At 42.9% G+C, this 17783-nt stretch overlaps 1 protein-coding gene across 1 annotated transcript in view; it reads left to right on the forward strand.

The window, feature by feature from the left end:
* Positions 1–94: 94 nt before the first annotated feature.
* The window catches only part of LOC311138798 (S-adenosylhomocysteine hydrolase-like protein 1), a gene marked incomplete at both ends in the record, with an annotated part of 91745 nt that continues 74056 nt past the window's right edge, over positions 95–17783 (forward strand). The window contains one exon of the mRNA XM_084173615.1: positions 95–283. Coding sequence (XP_084029741.1) covers positions 95–283 — 189 coding nt within the window. The remainder of the gene's footprint in view (positions 284–17783) is intronic.

Raw genomic sequence — 17783 nt, forward strand, 5'->3', positions numbered from 1 at the left:
AATACCGAACAGTGGGCAGCAACACGAATTCTGTAGCTAACTACTTACTACCACGCGCTAACTAATTTCTTGCACGTTTTCATTATTTATCGGAATGTCGGACACTCCAGGGGACGGAAAGTTGGAGCTGAAACAATCCAGCAAAGAAGTAAAGGAGAGCGATAACGTGGCGGAAAAATACTCAGTCATGACAGTGAGCAAGAACAGCGAAATTACAATGGGTGAACTGTCAGTGTCTTCCGCTGCGTTCAGTGCGGTCCCTACTCACAAACCTGTCAAAAAGGTAAGACACATTAGTTACGTAACTAGTGAACAATTCAAGATAGCTACCTATTTATGTGTTTATTTTGCTACACATCATATCCCATTCAGGATGTCCCATCTAAACATAGCGTAATGCAATGATATAATTGACTTCGTTAGTAGCTGCTGAAATCCAACCATTTATTCTCAATGCATTTACTATTGCAGGTGAACACTTGTTGCAGTAATTTACGGTCTTTGTCTGTCACCCATCCCTATAACCAGTGGCGATTTTAGCATGTAAATCTTGGTGGGGCAAACACTAAATTTTTTTAGATGCATGCCAGCAAAGCCACTACACACAATACATTAATTGCACTACAACGGTGACAAACGGGGCCCACAAACTGTTAACTACATAAAGCTGTCCCAACAGCAGAACTTTATTTTCAACACAATGGAGTGAATCCTTACCACTGCTACACCTGGCCATCAGCGGAGCCTTGTCTGAGTTTATTCAGTCTCATTTACTGCCTTTAAAAAAAACAGCTGATATGGCTGACTTGCTTAAACAAATGTGGTTTCTACTGACAATTGAGATGTACAAACTATGGCATAAGGGGATGACGAGCGGATAAGAGGCAATCCGTAATTTAGATTAAGACCGTAATGAGCGAGCTAGGACTGACGTAGTCAATATAACTATTTGTTTATCACTTTTGAAATGTACAGCGACAGAATTCAGAACATGGGCCGTTCTTACGGTATTCTCCCTGTACACCAAGTCAGAACCATAGGATAAATAAAGGGGGCATATAAGCAGACAAAGCTCTTACAATATTCGATGATTACATTTCTCTAAAACAGGCTATAGGCTACATGTGCACCACCAAGTCAGAACTGTAGGCTAAGTTATGAGGGGGAAAGGGACCAAATTATTAGGGTGAGGCACATGGGCTACCAACAGCTTACTACACAACCTACACTTAGTATTACTTTCATAGCTACAGTATACATATCTCCCTGGCATATTACATAATTTATGCAGGATACAATACATTTTTGGACTCGCCTTGTTTTGCTATGCTCACTTGAACAGGAAGGTCCTTTCTGTGGGCAAATGTTGTCATCAAACTTTGTCATTAAAGTCTGGCATTCTCTGGATTTATGGTGCTTTCAAAACAACTGGGAACTCGGAAAAAACAAGGTCGAATCATGATGTCAGTCATCTTCAGGTTAGAGCTCTAGAAAGAGGCCAGAGTTCCCGACTTGGAATTCCGAGTTGGATGACCGTTCAAAGCGTATTTTCCCAGTCGGAGCTCGTTTTACTTTTCCAGTTCCCAGTTGTCTTGAACTCACTTAAGTCTGAGATTTCCCAGTTTCGAGTTGTTTTGAATGCAGCAGAAGTCATGCTGGATTGACAGCATGGCTGACATATTCAACCTTTTCTGGCCCATGGTGTTGATTGTTTATCCTTTTAAGCTTGGAAAAGAGACCCTTAAACCCAGACTTGGACCACACACCCACTCCACTGAATAGCAGGCTAATGATTGCTTTGCAATGCTTGCAGTTAGCCACTGATTCCTTCCAAACCACTTATTGTTGAATTTGCGATTTCCAACTTGTTATGTAATGTTTATGTCCAATGGCCGATGAGCACCGATACGTTTGATCTATATATTCTCTTCATATAACAAGGTTTGAAAAGGATTTGCCAGTAGATTGTCAACTTGATTCAGGAAGATGACTGCTTGTCTAGCTTGCTAGCTAAGATTTTGAGAGTATGATGTTGACATGATCAGTCCAATCAAAGCTACGGTAGATATAACGTGGTTTGACATCATTTTATCTGTGGCCAATGACCTTGAGCCTTCTTGGATGGGCACTTCTAATGTAACTCTATGGCAGGACCCAAGGGGCTTGCATTTTTGAGCTCTCCCTGTAGATTTTGCAGTGACGTAGTGTCACCATGAGTGACAGAACACTGAGACAATCACGGCGCAACTAGAGAACATTACCAACGCCTATGCTCCGTATTTTCCGCTGGCTGCCCCACCACCACAGAAAGCACTGAGGTAGGCTGAAACACCTGCATTTTGAAGCTGTCTTACTCAAGAAAGCAAAAAAGAGACTGTTTGTATGTGGCAATATTAACTCAAGGATTTTTTTACATTGTTTGCAAACTGATATGTAATACGTATTAATGCCAAAATAACATGCAAAACAGGTAACAAAAAAACAAACAGATGGGGCTCAAAATACCTTCCCTGAATGACTGGTCGCCACTGCCCATAACCAGAGTGGGGCACAGTGTTAACAGAATTTGATTTATTGGCTACAAGCTGCCAGCTACAGTAAGGCCTAGTATGCATTTAAAGATGTGATATATACACTGCTCAGAAAAATAAAGGGAACACAAAAATAACACATCCTAGATCTGAATGAATGAAATAATTTTATTAACTACTTTTTTCTTTACATAGTTGAATGGGCTGACAACAAAATCACACAAATTATCAATGGAAATCAAATTTATCAACCCATGGAGGTCTGGATTTGGAGTCACCCTCAAAATTAAAGTGGAAAACCACACTACAGGCTGATCCAACTTTGATGTAATGTCCTTAAAACAAGTCAAAATGAGGCTCAGTAGTGTGTGTGGCCTCCACGTGCCTGTATGACCTCCCTACAACGCCTGGGCATGCTCCTGATGAGGTGGCGGATGGTCTCCTGAGGGATCTCCTCCCAGACCTGGACTAAAGCATCCGCCAACTCCTGGACAGTCTGTGGTGCAACGTGGCGTTGGTGGATGGAGCAAGACATGATCTCCCAGATGTGCTCAATTGGATTCAGGTCTGGGCAACGGGCGGGCCAGTCCATAGCATCAATGCCTTCCTCTTGCAAGAACTGCTGACACACTCCAGCCACATGAGGTCTAGCATTGTCTTGCATTAGGAGGAACCCAGGGCCAACCGCACCAGCATATGGTCTCACAAGGGGTCTGAGGATCTCATCTCTGTACCTAATGGCAGTCAGGCTACCTCTGGCGAGCACATGGAGGGCTGTGCGGCCCCCCAAAGAAATGCCACCCCACACCATGACTGACCCACCGCCAAACCGGTCATGCTGGAGGATGTTGCAGGCAGCAGAACGTTCTCCACGGCGTCTCCAGACTCTGTCACGTGCTCAGTGTGAACCTGCTTTCATCTGTGAAGAGCACAGGGCGCCAGTGGCAAATTTGCCAATCTTGGTGTTCTCTGGCAAATGCCAAACGTCCTGCACGGTGTTGGGCTGTAAGCACAACCCCCACCTGTGGACGTCGGGCCCTCATACCACCCTCATGGAGTCTGTTTCTGACCGTTTGAGCAGACACATGCACATTTGTGGCCTGCTGGAGGTCATTTTGCAGGGCTCTGGCAGTGCTCCTCCTGCTCCTCCTTGCACAAAGGCGGAGGTAGCAGTCCTGCTGCTGGGTTGTTGCCCTCCTACGGCCTCCTCCACGTCTCCTGATGTACTGGCCTGTCTCCTGGTAGCGCCTCCATGCTCTGGACACTACGCTGACAGACACAGCAAACCTTCTTGCCACAGCTCGCATTGATGTGCCATCCTGGATGAGCTGCACTACCTGAGCCACTTGTGTGGGTTGTAGACTCCGTCTCATGCTACCACTAGAGTGAAAGCACCGCCAGCATTCAAAAGTGACCAAAACATCAGCCAGGAAGCATAGGAACTGAGAAGTGGTCTGTGGTCACCACCTGCAAAACCAGTCCTTTATTGGGGGTGTCTTGCTAATTGCCTATAATTTCCACCTGTTGTCTATTCCATTTGCACAACAGCATGTGACATTTATTGTCAATCAGTGTTGCTTCCTAAGTGGACAGTTTGATTTCACAGAAGTGTGATTGACTTGGAGTTACATTGTGTTGTTTAAGTGTTCCCTTAATTTTTTTGAGCAGTGTATATAACTTTTTGGGTGACCCGACCAAATTTGCATAGAAATGTGAGTTATAGATTTGTCATTTTCATTAAAAGCAAGTGTAATAAGTGGTAGATTTGTTCTATGTGCGCAATGTCTATGCATCCTGTTAAGTTTTGTTTTTGTGTCTTTTACTCAATAGTGTGCAACTGCAGCTTGCAATTCGGGGCGTTCCTGCAGGTGCCCCCCCCCCCCCCCCCCCCGAGCACCCCATTGGTTCCTGCATGAAACCAATTAGCTATCTAGCACACAGTGTCGCCCCCGCCTCCCGACAAGCGGAGGTGAAGGACAGGCGGGAGGCTGTGGGGACACTGTGTACTAGCTAGCTTGATAGTTAGCGACACCGTGTGCTTGCTAGTTAGCTATCTAGCACACAGTGTCACCCCCGCTGGCTAAGCTAGCACACAGTGTCCTTTGCTACCGCCTGCCGAACACCTACCCACGCCGTCGTTAACAGAAAACAGAGCCCGACAGGCAAGGGGCGAAGGACACTGTCTACAGGTGTATGGCTAGCTAGCTACCGTTGTCGCCCCCGCCCCATCTCACTGTGGCGTTTATCGGCAGCTGGTATCCAACGTTACTAAATTAAACATCATTGACCAATAGAAGTATAAAGAGGGGTTCCTGCAGATGCAGGAATGCCCACATGCAGGAACGCCCTGACTTGCTGGCCGCAATTGCACCCTTCTCTTTTTACTTTCGGTTTTATACACCAGCTTTAAACAACTGAAAATACAATATTTTTGGTTAATTAAAAAATAAAAAATAAAAAAATATATATATATATATATATATATATATATATATATATATATATATATATATATATAGTGAGGGGAAAAAAGTATTTGATCCCCTGCTTATTTTGTACGTTTGCCCACTGACAAAGACATGATCAGTCTATAATTTTAATGGTAGGTTTATTTGAACAGTGAGAGACAGAATAACAACAACAAAATCCAGAAAAATGCATGTAAAAAATGTTATAAATTGATTTGCATTTTAATGAGGGAAATAAGTATTTGACCCCCTCTCAATCAGAAAGATTTCTGGCTCCCAGGTGTCTTTTATACAGGTAACGAGCTGAGATCAGGAGCACACTCTTAAAGGGAGTGCTCCTAATCTCATCTTGTTACCTGTATAAAAGACACCTGTCCACAGAAGCAATCAATCAATCAGATTCCAAACTCTCCACCATGGCCAAGACCAAAGAGCTCTCCAAGGATGTCAGGGACAAGATTGTAGACCTACACAAGGCTGGAATGGGCTACAAGACCATCGCCAAGCAGCTTGGTGAGAAGGTGACAACTGTTGGTGCGATTATTCGCAAATGGAAGAAACACAAAATAACTGTCAATCTCCCTCGGCCTGGGGCTCCATGCAAGGTCTCACCTCGTGGAGTTGCAATGATCATGAGAACGGTGAGGAATCAGCCCAGAACTACACGGGAGGATCTTGTCAATGATCTCAAGGCAGTTGGGACCATAGTCACCAAGAAAACAATTGGTAACACACTACGCCGTGAAGGACTGAAATCCTGCAGCGCCCGCAAGGTCCCCCTGCTCAAGAAAGAACATATACAGGCCCGTCTGAAGTTTGCCAATGAACATCTGAATGATTCAGAGGAGGACTGGGTGAAAGTGTTGTGGACAGATGAGACCAAAATCGAGCTCTTCGGCATCAACTCAACTCGCCGTGTTTGGAGGAGGAGGAATGCTGCCTATGACCCCAAGAACACCATACCCACCGTCAAACATGGAGGTGGAAACATCATGCTTTGGGGGTGTTTTTCTGCTAAGGGGACAGGACAACTTCACCGCATCAAAAGGACGATGGACGGGGCCATGTACCGTCAAATCTTGGGTGAGAACCTCCTTCCCTCAGCCAGGGCATTGAAAATGGGTCGTGGATGGGTGTTCCAGCATGACAATGACTCAAAACACATGGCCAAGGCAACAAAGGAGTAGCTCAAGAAGAAGCACATTAAGGTCCTGGAGTGGCCTAGCCAGTCTCCAGACCATAATCCCATAGAAAATCTGTGGAGGGAGCTGAAGGTTCGAGTTGCCAAACGTCAGCCTCGAAACCTTAATGACTTGGAGAAGATCTGCAAAGAGGAGTGGGACAAAATCCCTCCTGAGATGTGTGCAAACCTGGTGGCCAACTACAAGAAACGTCTGACCTCTGTGATTGCCAACAAGGGTTTTGCCACCAAGTACTAAGTCATGTTTTGCAGAGGGGTCAAATACTTATTTCCCTAATTAAAATGCAAATCAATTTATAACATTTTTGATATGCGTTTTTCTGGATGTCTTTGTTGTTATTCTGTCTCTCACTGTTCAAATAAACCTACCATTAAAATTATAGACTGATCATGTCTTTGTCAGTGGGCAAACGTACAAAATCAGCAGGGGATCAAATACTTTTTTCACTCACTGTAGATGGCACAATGATTCTCTACACTGCTTGTTTTTTCTCACAAACTGAAATTAGGTGAACTATTAGAATTTTAGCAACCAGGAAATGGCTTAGTGATTTCTGCATATTGCACCTTTTAAAGTGGAGGAACTTCACACACATACAAACACACCTGTACAAATCACAATTAAAGGGGAATTTCACCCTGGCTCTGCCACGGCATATAGTCATTACTATACTAACAACATTATGTTTTTCACTGTTTGTCATCATGCCCATATGGTGTTCTGTGCTAATTACAAACAAGCGCGAAAATGAGTTATTTTTCACCATTCCACCTACAAGAGAGACTCCCCGATTCTGCCAGTGGCTTGCGGCTATCAAGAATGATGCTGTACCCAAAGATTATCAGAGGGATTTTCAGGCTGAACTGATGGGGAATCCATTTTGAAGACAGCTGAGAAGTGATGCTATACCATCGATTTAAAATATATATAATATAATTTCCTTCACAACAAAACGGAAGATTCTCAATTAAAGGTAACCTAACGTTAGCTAGTCTTGTATTGAACTATGAAAATCATATAGCTATCTTTTGGTATACACTGTCAATCAATTTCTTCTCTGCCATGATAGTCACTACTAGACTGCTAGCTACCTTCAACAGAGTAAACATGTTTGTTCTATCTTTGACTGATGTTAGCTAAAGTAAATTAGCTAATGTTACCAAATAAGTCTCAATTTGGTAGCCATTTATTCCACTCTTGTCTGGAAAACACTGTTACTAAAAATATAATTGTCTATATAGCTAACTCACTCTCTGTTTTTCTGTTGGTAGCAATGATGAATGTGTATAAATCCTCTATGGTTGGTTAGTTGGTTCTCAGCTGGCTAGCAATCTTGCTGCCAATTCAGCGATGTTAGTTAGCTAACAACAAGCTGACAATATTGAAATGTCATTGTTAGGTATGCTTAGCTAGCCAGTCTAATAGAGATCAATACAATTATTGGGCTGGTTAAATAGTCTATTGTTGTGTATTTTGTTGTAGGTGGTACAGAATCTGATTCCACCAAAATGCACTTCCAACCCCTAGCTCTGCACAACGTGAAGGTAAGTTGGTCAAAATATTTACATGTTGACGGCTAAGATAGTTCAATTTACGGTAAGCATGGTATAAACATGAATTGGGTAGTGTTTGTGTTATGGGGTTACAGGTGGTTAGAGGTAGCCTGGGGACCACAGAGAACCTTCCAGACCATGACATCAATTTAGTCTACCCCTATTTTTACCTTTTATTTCTGTAAAACTCAGGTTATCTGGGGTCATTCCACAGTGCCCTGCTGAAAAATACCCAAAGCGGGGGCATTTTGGGTACACAAGCCTGAGGGAGCGGACACACCTTGCGGACAGAAACCAGCAAGGGACACCGAAAGGTATAAAATCAAGACCACAACAGTAATGACACAACCACCTCATTCTTCTCTCTGCAGATTCTCAAAACACAATACAAAGACATGTCTACAAAAATCCCCTGCAAAGGGCTACTATTGACAAGAATAATCTGTCAATGGGCTGGGGAGGTTTACAGACAGTACCTTGAGATAAGGAAGGGTTTTTTGGTTATGCTTAGACAGTAAATGTATTGTTATGAAAAATGTATGCACTCACTAACTGTAAGTCGCTCTGGATAAGAGCGTCTGCTAAATGACAAAAATGTAAATGTAAAATGTTGTGTATGAGAGCGATTGAGGTGCCATTTATCCTCAATCTACCATTACATACCTTCTTTAGCCCCCTAGCCCATTCTCTTTGTTGACTGATCTTTCCTCTCAAAAGCAGCTCCAAATGTCCCCTCATTGTCCCTAAACAATACTCTAGCCGATTCCATTCAGTTGATACCTTTACCAACAAAGGCGTGTTGCCCTACGTCCCTTCAACAAAAGTGTCAAATGCTAAGACCACAACCATGAATTTCCAGGAGACGTGCACACGTACCATCAAATCTTCTGCAAGAGGACCAAACAGTTGGTGGTTAAGAAGCCCTACACCACTTTCGGCAGTCTTATCCAGCTGGCCGTTCACTGCAGACAGGAGAAGACCATCTCAATTAGCACAAAGAGTCTCAGCTTCCCCAGCCTACCATTGCTAGTGGACCGAAGCCGGATACACAGGCAGCCCAATTCTGATTTATTTCTTATTTGCTAATTGGTCTTTTGACCAATCAGATCAGTTCTGAAAAAGATCTGATGTGATTAAGACCAATTAGTGGAAAGAATATCTGAATTGGGCTGCCTGTGTAAACTCAGCCAGTGTGGCTCAGCACAAGACAGCGTTGTGTAGTGCTAGGGCAAAAACCAAAACGTGCACCCCTTGGGGTCCCCAGGACTGAGTTTGGGAAACACTGGCATTACACCATGTAGAACAGGGGTCTCCAACCCTGTTCCTGGAGAACTACCCTCCTGTAGGTTTTCACTCCAACCCCAGCTGTAGCTAATGCGGTTCAATTTATGAACCAGCTATTTATTAGAATCAGGTGTGCTAAATTAGGGTTGGAGTGAAAACCTCCAGGAACAGGGTTGAAGAGCCCTGATGTAGAACCACCATAAAATAAATATATTTTTTATAAATCTTTGAAATGTATCAGCCCTTATGGATTCACAGAAGATATTTAAATAAGCTGTACAGGGCTCTCTAGCATCAAACAGATGCTAGACATTCAGATTGACAAATAAACAAACATTCTTTGGATATCTAAAATACAGGCGTGTACACTATTTAATGCTAACTCAAGAGAATTGTGTATTCAACAACAATGTTATGGTAAAAATAACACAATATTTTTTGTATGAACAGTGTAGTACATTTCAGTGTCTCGGGTGTAGAGACACACATGTGTAGAGAACTGTAGCTACAGATTGTTACACCAGATAATGTGATTTACCCAAAGATTTTTGCCGACATCTTGTCTATTTCAAGTCTTCTCTCATTGATCGAGACAGGTGGGTGTCCACCCCAAAGTGCTGCATGCCATGACAGAGACCTGTCTTGATCAATGAGAGAAGACTTGAAATAGACACTGACGGCGCACATATTGTTGGATTAGTTTATGGAGAATTTGTATTTATTTATTTTCACAACGGAGCATTTTCTAAATTCAAACTAATGCCCTGCAACTGGACTCATTCTTTTTATGAGACTCCTGTTTCCCCGAATCGAGGACGAAGACAGCATTGCAAAGGTTGGTTGAAAATTCTCTGTGCTACACCAAACAGTACCTCTCCTGTAACTCCCAGTAATGGATACCAAAAATCTTTGGTTAAATCACATTATCTGGTGTAACAATCTGTAGCTAACTGGTGATCAGGTGATGGGAGAGTTGGTCATGATGAAATTGCCATTCCTAAGAAACATACAGTAAGTTCAGGGAATACTTGTAAAGCTGTGGGAGGAGTGTTGTCATGATCAAACTGCCATTCAGCTCCTCATGAGTCATCTGCTTGAAATGGAGCATAATGTCTAATCCCTCGAGGGATACAGTTCAGCTACAATGACACACGCAGGCAAAGGAATTCTGTATCTAAACTGAACAAAAATATAAACGCGACATGTAAAGTGTTGGTCCCATGTTTCATGAGCTGAAATAAAAGATCCCAGAAATGTTCCATATGCACAAAAAGCTTATTTCTCTCAAATTTTGTTCACAAATTTGTTTTCATTCCTGTTAGTGAGCATTTCTCCTTTGCCAAGATAATCCATCCACCTGACAGGTGTGGCATATCAAGAAGCTGATTAAACAGCATGATCATTACACAGGTGCACCTTGTGCTGGGGACAGTAAAAGGCCACTCTAAAATGTGCCGTTCTGTCACAACACAATGCCATAGATGTCTCAGGTTTTGAGGAAGTGTGCAATTGGCATGCTGACCGCAGGAATGTCCACCAGAGCTGTTTCCAGAGTTGAATGTTAATTTCTCTACCATAAGCCACCTCCAACGTCGTTTTAGAGATTTTGACAGTACATCCAACCGGCCTCACATCCGCAGACCACATATAACCACGCCAGCCCAGGACATCTACATCCGACTTCTTCCCCTGCGGAATCGTATGAGCTCAGCCACCCAGACAGCTGATGAAACTGTGGGTTTGCACAACCAAAGAACTTCTGCACAAACTGTCAGAAACCATCTCGGGGAAGCTCATCTGGGTGTTCGTCGTCCTCATTAGGGTCTTGAACTGACTGCAGTTTGGAGTCATAACCGACTTCAGTGGGAAAATGCTCACCTTCGATGGCCACTGGCATGTGTGTTCTTCACGGATGAATCCCAGTTTTAACTGTTCCGGGCAGATCGCAGACAGCGTGTATGGCATATTGCTGATGTCAACGTTGTGAACAGAGTGCCACATGGTGGTGGTGGGGTTATGCTATTGGCAGGCATAAGCTACCGACAACGAACACAATTGCATTTTTTATCTATGACAATTTGAATGCACAGATGTCGCAAGGATCTGTACACAATTCCTGGAAGCTGAAAATGTCCCAGTTCTTCCATGGCCTGTATACTCACCAGATATGTCACCCATTGAGCATATTTGGGATGCTCTGGATCGACGTGTATGACAGCGTGTTCCAGTTGCTGCCAATAACCAGCAACTTCACACAGTCATTGAAGAGAAGTGGGACAACATTCCACAGGCCACAATCAACAGCCTGAACTCTAGGCGAAGAAGATGTCGTGCTGCATGAGGAAAATGGTGGTCACACCAGATACTGACTGGTTTTCCTTTTTTTAAGGTATCTGTGACCAACGGATGCAAATCTGTATTCCCAGTCGTGAAAACCATAGATTAGGGCCTAATTCATATTTTTCAATTCACTGATTTCCTTATATGAACTGTAACTCAGTAACATATTTGAAATTGTTGCATGTTGCGTTTGTTTTTGTTCAGTGTAGAATCTACTCCAGGAAGATGCCCAGGTTGTCTGTAAGACAAAAAAACTAACAAAATTATACTCTGTTTGTACAGTTTCAACAACAGTTGAATCATGCCAGCATAACATCAACATTAGGGTAGACTAGTTGAACATACGTCACAGGAGGCTGCTGAGGGAAGAACGGCTCATAATAATGGCTAGAACTGAACAAATGGAATGGATTCCAAAACCTGGAAACCATGTGTTTTATGTATTTGATACCATTCCACTTATTCCACTTGTCATTACCACGAGCCCATTCTCCCCAACCTCCTGTGACATGCATACATGTGCACAGGCACAGAGATTACATTTACAACAATATCTAGCCTAATAGAAAGAAATGGGGCATAACCCTCAACCTTTGCACAGTGACCAGACTGTACAAATGAGCCTAGGTAGATGGGCAGACAGTATCTACCTACAGCCATGTCTATCAGGCATGCTTAGGCAAATATTTTTTTTATAGTAAAACCAGCTTTAGTTTTAGAGATTTATAAGGGTAAATTGTTGTATTATTGTTTCTCCTCACTGTTTGCTAGTAAACTTAGCTAGCTTGCTGGATATGCAGTACTTGTTATTTACATCTGTTTGGAATCCTGTCTTGCGTCATGCCTATAATTTTGTGATTGAAATGCATCCAAGGTCATAATCATAACCAATGTCAACCCTCGTCAATTATGTTACATAGCTAGCTAGTAAAATTATTTACAGTTGCTGAACCGACACGTTTGCTAACAAGTTATAATTGCGTGGTGTGGCGCATAAGTTGGCAGGAGCCAGGCTACTAACTGGCTAGCCAACTCCAGTCATGCGCTAACGTTTGCTGGTAAACCTACAGTGGGGAGAACAAGTATTTGATACACTGCCGATTTTGCAGGTTTTCCTACTTACAAAGCATGTAGAGGTCTGTAATTTGTATCATAGGTACACTTCAACTGTGAGAGACGGAATCTAAAACAAAAATCCAGAAAATCACATTGTATGATTTTTAAGTAATTAATTTGCATTTTATTGCATGACATAAGTATTTGATCACCTACCAACCAGTAAGAATTCCGGCTCTCACAGACCTGTTAGTTTTTATTTAAGAAGCCCTCCTGTTCTCCACTCATTACCTGTATTAACTGCACCTGTTTGAACTCATTACCTGTATAAAAGACACCTGTCCACACACTCAATCAAACAGAATCCAACCTCTCCACAATGGCCAAGACCAGAGAGCTGTGTAAGAACATCAGGGATACAATTGTAGACCTACACAAGGCTGGGATGGGCTACAGGACAATAGGCAAGCAGCTTGGTGAGAAGGCAACAACTGTTGGCGCAATTATTAGAAAATGGAAGAAGTTCAAGATGACGGTCAATCACCCTCGGTCTGGGGCTCCATGCAAGATCTCACCTCGTGGGGCATCAATGATTATGAGGAAGGTGAGGGATCAGCCCAGAACTACACGGCAGGACCTGGTCAATGACCTAAAGAGAGCTGGGACCACAGTCTCAAAGAAAACCATTAGTAACACACTACGCCGTCATGGATTAAAATCCTGCAGCACACGCAAGGTCCCCCTGCTCAAGCCAGCGCATGTCCAGGCCCGTCTGAAGTTTGCCAATGACCATCTGGATGATCCAGAGGAGGAATGGGAGAAGGTCATGTGGTCTGATTAGACAAAAATTGAGCTTATTGGTCTAAACTCCACTCGCCGTGTTTGGAGGAAGAAGAATGATGAGTACAACCCCAAGAACACCATCCCAACCATGAAGCATGGAGGTGTAAACATCATTCTTTGGGGATGCTTTTCTGCAAAGGGTACAGGACAACTGCACCGTATTGAGGGGAGGATGGATGGGGCCATGTATCGCGAGATCTTGGCCAACAACCTCCTTCCCTCAGTAAGAGCATTGAAGATGGGTCGTGGCTGGGTCTTCCAGCATGACAACGACCCGAAACACACAGCCAGGGCAACTAAGGAGTGGCTCCGTAAGAAGCATCTCAAGGTCCTGGAGTGGCCTAGCCAGTCTCCAGACCTGAACCCAATAGAAAATCTTTGGAGGGAGCTGAAAGTCCGTATTGCCCAGCGACAGCCCCGAAACCTGAAGGATCTGGAGAAGGTCTGTATGGAGGAGTGGGCCAAAATCCCTGCTGCAGTGTGTGCAAACCTGGTCAAGACCTACAGGAAACGTATGATCTGTCATTGCAAACAAAGGTTTCTGTACCAAATATTAAGTTCTGCTTTTCTGATGTATCAAATACTTATGTCATGCAATAAAATGCAAATTAATTACTTAAAAATCATACAATGTGATTTTCTGGATTTTTGTTTTAGATTCCGTCTCTCACAGTTGAAGTGTACCTATGATAAAAATTACAGACCTCTACATGCTTTGTAAGTAGGAAAACCTGCGAAATCGGCAGTGTATCAAATACTTGTTCTCCCCACTGTAGCTTTAGGTGGTTGGTTGTAACGTTGTAGCTTCCTGTTAAGTAGGTAGCCATATCTACGACTAAAAAGAGAAGAGGTTTTACAATAGAGATACAAAATATCTTATAATTTTAGTAATAGATATGGTTACCGGTAGTTGTTTAGCTAGCTAACTTTGTGAGCTAGCTACCTTGCTAACTACATAGTTCGCTAAGTTAGCAAACAGGAAAATAATAGTATTTCCCCCCACTGTAACACAGTAGTATGTTAGCCAGCAATACACAATACGGGTTTCAGTAAATAAACTTAAGTTAGCTAGGTGGCTTGCAGGAAAAATAACTTAAGTAGCTAGGCACCGTATTTGTCATCTGCCCGAAGCCGGCATAGGGTGTATCATTCAGCGCGCAAAACCCTGACCTGCCTTCCACCTGGGCAATTATGTGTGAAACACATCTCACTGTCCTAGAAATTCCTCAGACATGATGAAAACAAGCCCAGATTCCCCCAGGGTGAAATTCCCCTTTAAAGTGATGCTCCAGACTCCTGTAGCTCAGTTGGTAAAGCATGGCACTTGCAACACCAGGGTTGTGGGTTCAATTCCCACGGGGGGCAGTATGAAAAATGTATGCACTCACTAACTGTAAGTCGCTCTGAATAAGAACATCTGCTAAATGACGTAAATGTATAATTTCAGCAAGTAGTTTTGAAAGTGGTGCTCATGAGCCAAAACTGGTCCCGTTTTTTGTGTACTAAGTCATCAATTGTGTACTACGTCGTCCATTTCGATGATAGTGCATTCTGAAAGTATTCAGACCCGTTGACCTTTTCTACATTTTGTTACATTACAGCCTTATTCTAAAATGGATTAAATAGTTTCCCCCCCCTCATCAATCTACACACAATACCCCATAACGACAAAGCAGAAAGAGGTTTTTGAAATTTTTGCAAATGTATAAATGTTTTAAAACTGAAATAGCAGATTTACACAAGTATTCAGACCAGTACTTTGTTGAAGCCCCTTTGGCAGGGATTACAGCCTCAAGTCTTCTTGGGTATGACGCTACAAGCTTGGCACATCTGTATTTCGGGAGTTTCTCCCGTTCTTCTCTGCAGATCCACTCAAGCTCATTTAATCCTAGTAAAAATTCCCTGTCTTAGGTCAGTTAGAATCACCACGTTATTTTAAGAATGTGAAATGTCAGAATAATAGTAGAGAGAATGATTCACATTCCCAATGGGTCAGAAGTTTACATACACTCAATTAGTATTTGGTAGCGTTGCCTTTAAATTGTTTAACTTGGGTCAAACGTTTCGGGTAGCCTTCCACAAGCTTCCCACAATACAATAAGTCGGGTGAATTTTGGCCCATTCCTCCTGACAGATTTGGTGTAACTGAGTCAGGTTTGTAGGCCTCCTTGCTCGCACACGCTTTTTCAGTTCTGCCCACACATTTTCTATAGGATTGAGGTCAGGGCTTTGTGATGGCCACTCCAATTCCTTGACTGACTTTGTTGTCCTAAAACCATTTTTCCACGACTTTGGAAGTATGCTTGGGGTCATTGTCCATTTGGAAGACCCATTTGCGACCAAGCTTTAACTTCCTGACTGATGTCTTGAGATGTTGCTTCAATATATCCACATAATTTTCCTTCCTCATGATGCCATCTATTTTGTGAAGTGCAGCAGTCCCTCCTGCAGTAAAGCACCCCCACAGCATGATGCTGCCACCCCCGTTCTTCACGTTTGGGATGGTGTTCTTCGGCTTGCAAGGTACCCCCTTTTTCCTCCAAACATAACAATGGTCATTATGGCAAAAAGTTCTATTTTTGTTTCATCAGACCAGAGTACGATCTTTGTCCTCATGTGCAGTTGCAAACCGTAGTCTGGCTATTTTATGGTGGTTTTGGAGCAGTGGCTTCTTCCTTGCTGAGCGGCCTTTCAGGTTATGTCGATATATAGGACTTGTTTTACTGTGGATATAGATACTTTTGTACCTGTTTCCTCCAGCATCTTCACAAGGTCCTTTGCTGTTGTTCTGGGATTGATTTGCACTTTTCGCACCAAGGTAGTCCCCTGTAGCTCAGTTGGTAGAGCATGGCGATTGCAACGCCAGGGTTGTGGGTTCGTTTCCCACGGGGGGCCAGTATGAAAATGTATGCACTCACTTAACTGTAAGTCGCTCTGGATAAGAGCGTCTGCTAAATGACTAAAATGTAAATGTAAGGTACGTTCATCTGTAGGAGACAGAACGCGTCTCCTTCCTGAGCGGTATGACGGCTGCGTGGTCCCATGGTGTTTATACTTGCGTACTATTGTTTGTACAGATGAACGTGGTACCTTCAGGCGTTTGGAAATTGCTCCCAAGGATTAACCAGACTTGTGGAGGTCTACAATTTTTTTTTCTGAGGTCTTGGCTGATTTCTTTTGATTTTCCCATGATGTCAAGCAAAGATGCACTGAGTTTGAAGGTAGGCCTTGAAATACATCCACAGGTACACCTCCAATTGACTCAAATGATGTCATAGCCTATCAAAAGCTTCTAAAGCCATTGCATCATTTTCTGGAATTTTCCAAGCTGTTTAAAGGCACAGTCAACTTAGTGTATGTAAACTTCTGACCCACTGGAATTGTGATACAGTGAATTATAAGTGAAATAATCTGTCTGTAAAGAATTGTTGGAAAAATTAGATGTCCTAACCGACTTGCCAAAACTATAGTTTGTTAACAAGAAATGTGTGGTTGAAAAACAAGTTTTAATGACTCCAACCTAAGTGTATGTAAACTTCCGACTTCAACTGTGTATATATGGTGTGTGTGTGTGTGTGTGTGTGTGTGTGTATATATATATATGTGTGTGTGTCTCATTAAAGTTTGGCTACATTTTCAGGCTCCTCCCTCATGTCAGCATCGGTCTGGACCGGCTGTAGCCAATACGCATAGGCTATCACCTACACTTTGACATGTAGTCTATTTATGTACATTTACATACACTTATGTTATTCTTAACAGAATAGCTACTGTTTTTCAGTTTTAAAATACATTTAATTGCCTATTTTGGTTAATGGTTGGTGCCCTAGCAGATGGCCTTGGTGCCCTGGCAGATTGGCCACCTCTTGAAGGCCAAATGGCCTTGCCCCTAAAATCACGAAATTCCAGGCCTGCTGCTGCATTGACGGTATGGCGGTATTTTACGGTATTTTATGTTTCTGAATATTATAAGTCCTAAATATGTTGAATGACTAGCGCATGATCCTTGAATGGCAACAAATGAGTTCTAAGTGGTTTTAATGGGTTTTCTCCATTCTGATGGTTTTATATTCAACCAAACTAGTACAAAACTGACAGTGAAGTTTTTTACATTTACATTTTAGTCATTTAGCAGACGCTCTTATCCAGAGCGACTTACAGTTAGTGAGTGCATACATTATTATTTTATTTATTTATAGATTTTTTTCATACTGTGCCCCCGTTGCAAGCTCTATGAACTGAGCTACATCCCTGCCGGCCATTCCCTCCCCTACCCTGGACGACGCTGGGCCAATTGTGCGCCGCCCCATGGGTCTCCCGGATTCGAACCAGGATCTCTAGTGGCACAGCTAGCACTGCGATGCAGTGCCTTAGACCACTGCGCCACTCGGGAAGTAGTCCAATTTGCAGAACTTTTCATTTAATTTAGCACTGTATCAAAATATCATTACAGACGTTATAGTAAAAATCCATACCGGTATTAATGATGTATTGCCCAGCCCTACT

This window comes from Coregonus lavaretus (assembly GCF_964263955.1).
Source record: "Coregonus lavaretus genome assembly, chromosome: 12".
NCBI lineage: Eukaryota > Metazoa > Chordata > Actinopteri > Salmoniformes > Salmonidae > Coregonus > Coregonus lavaretus.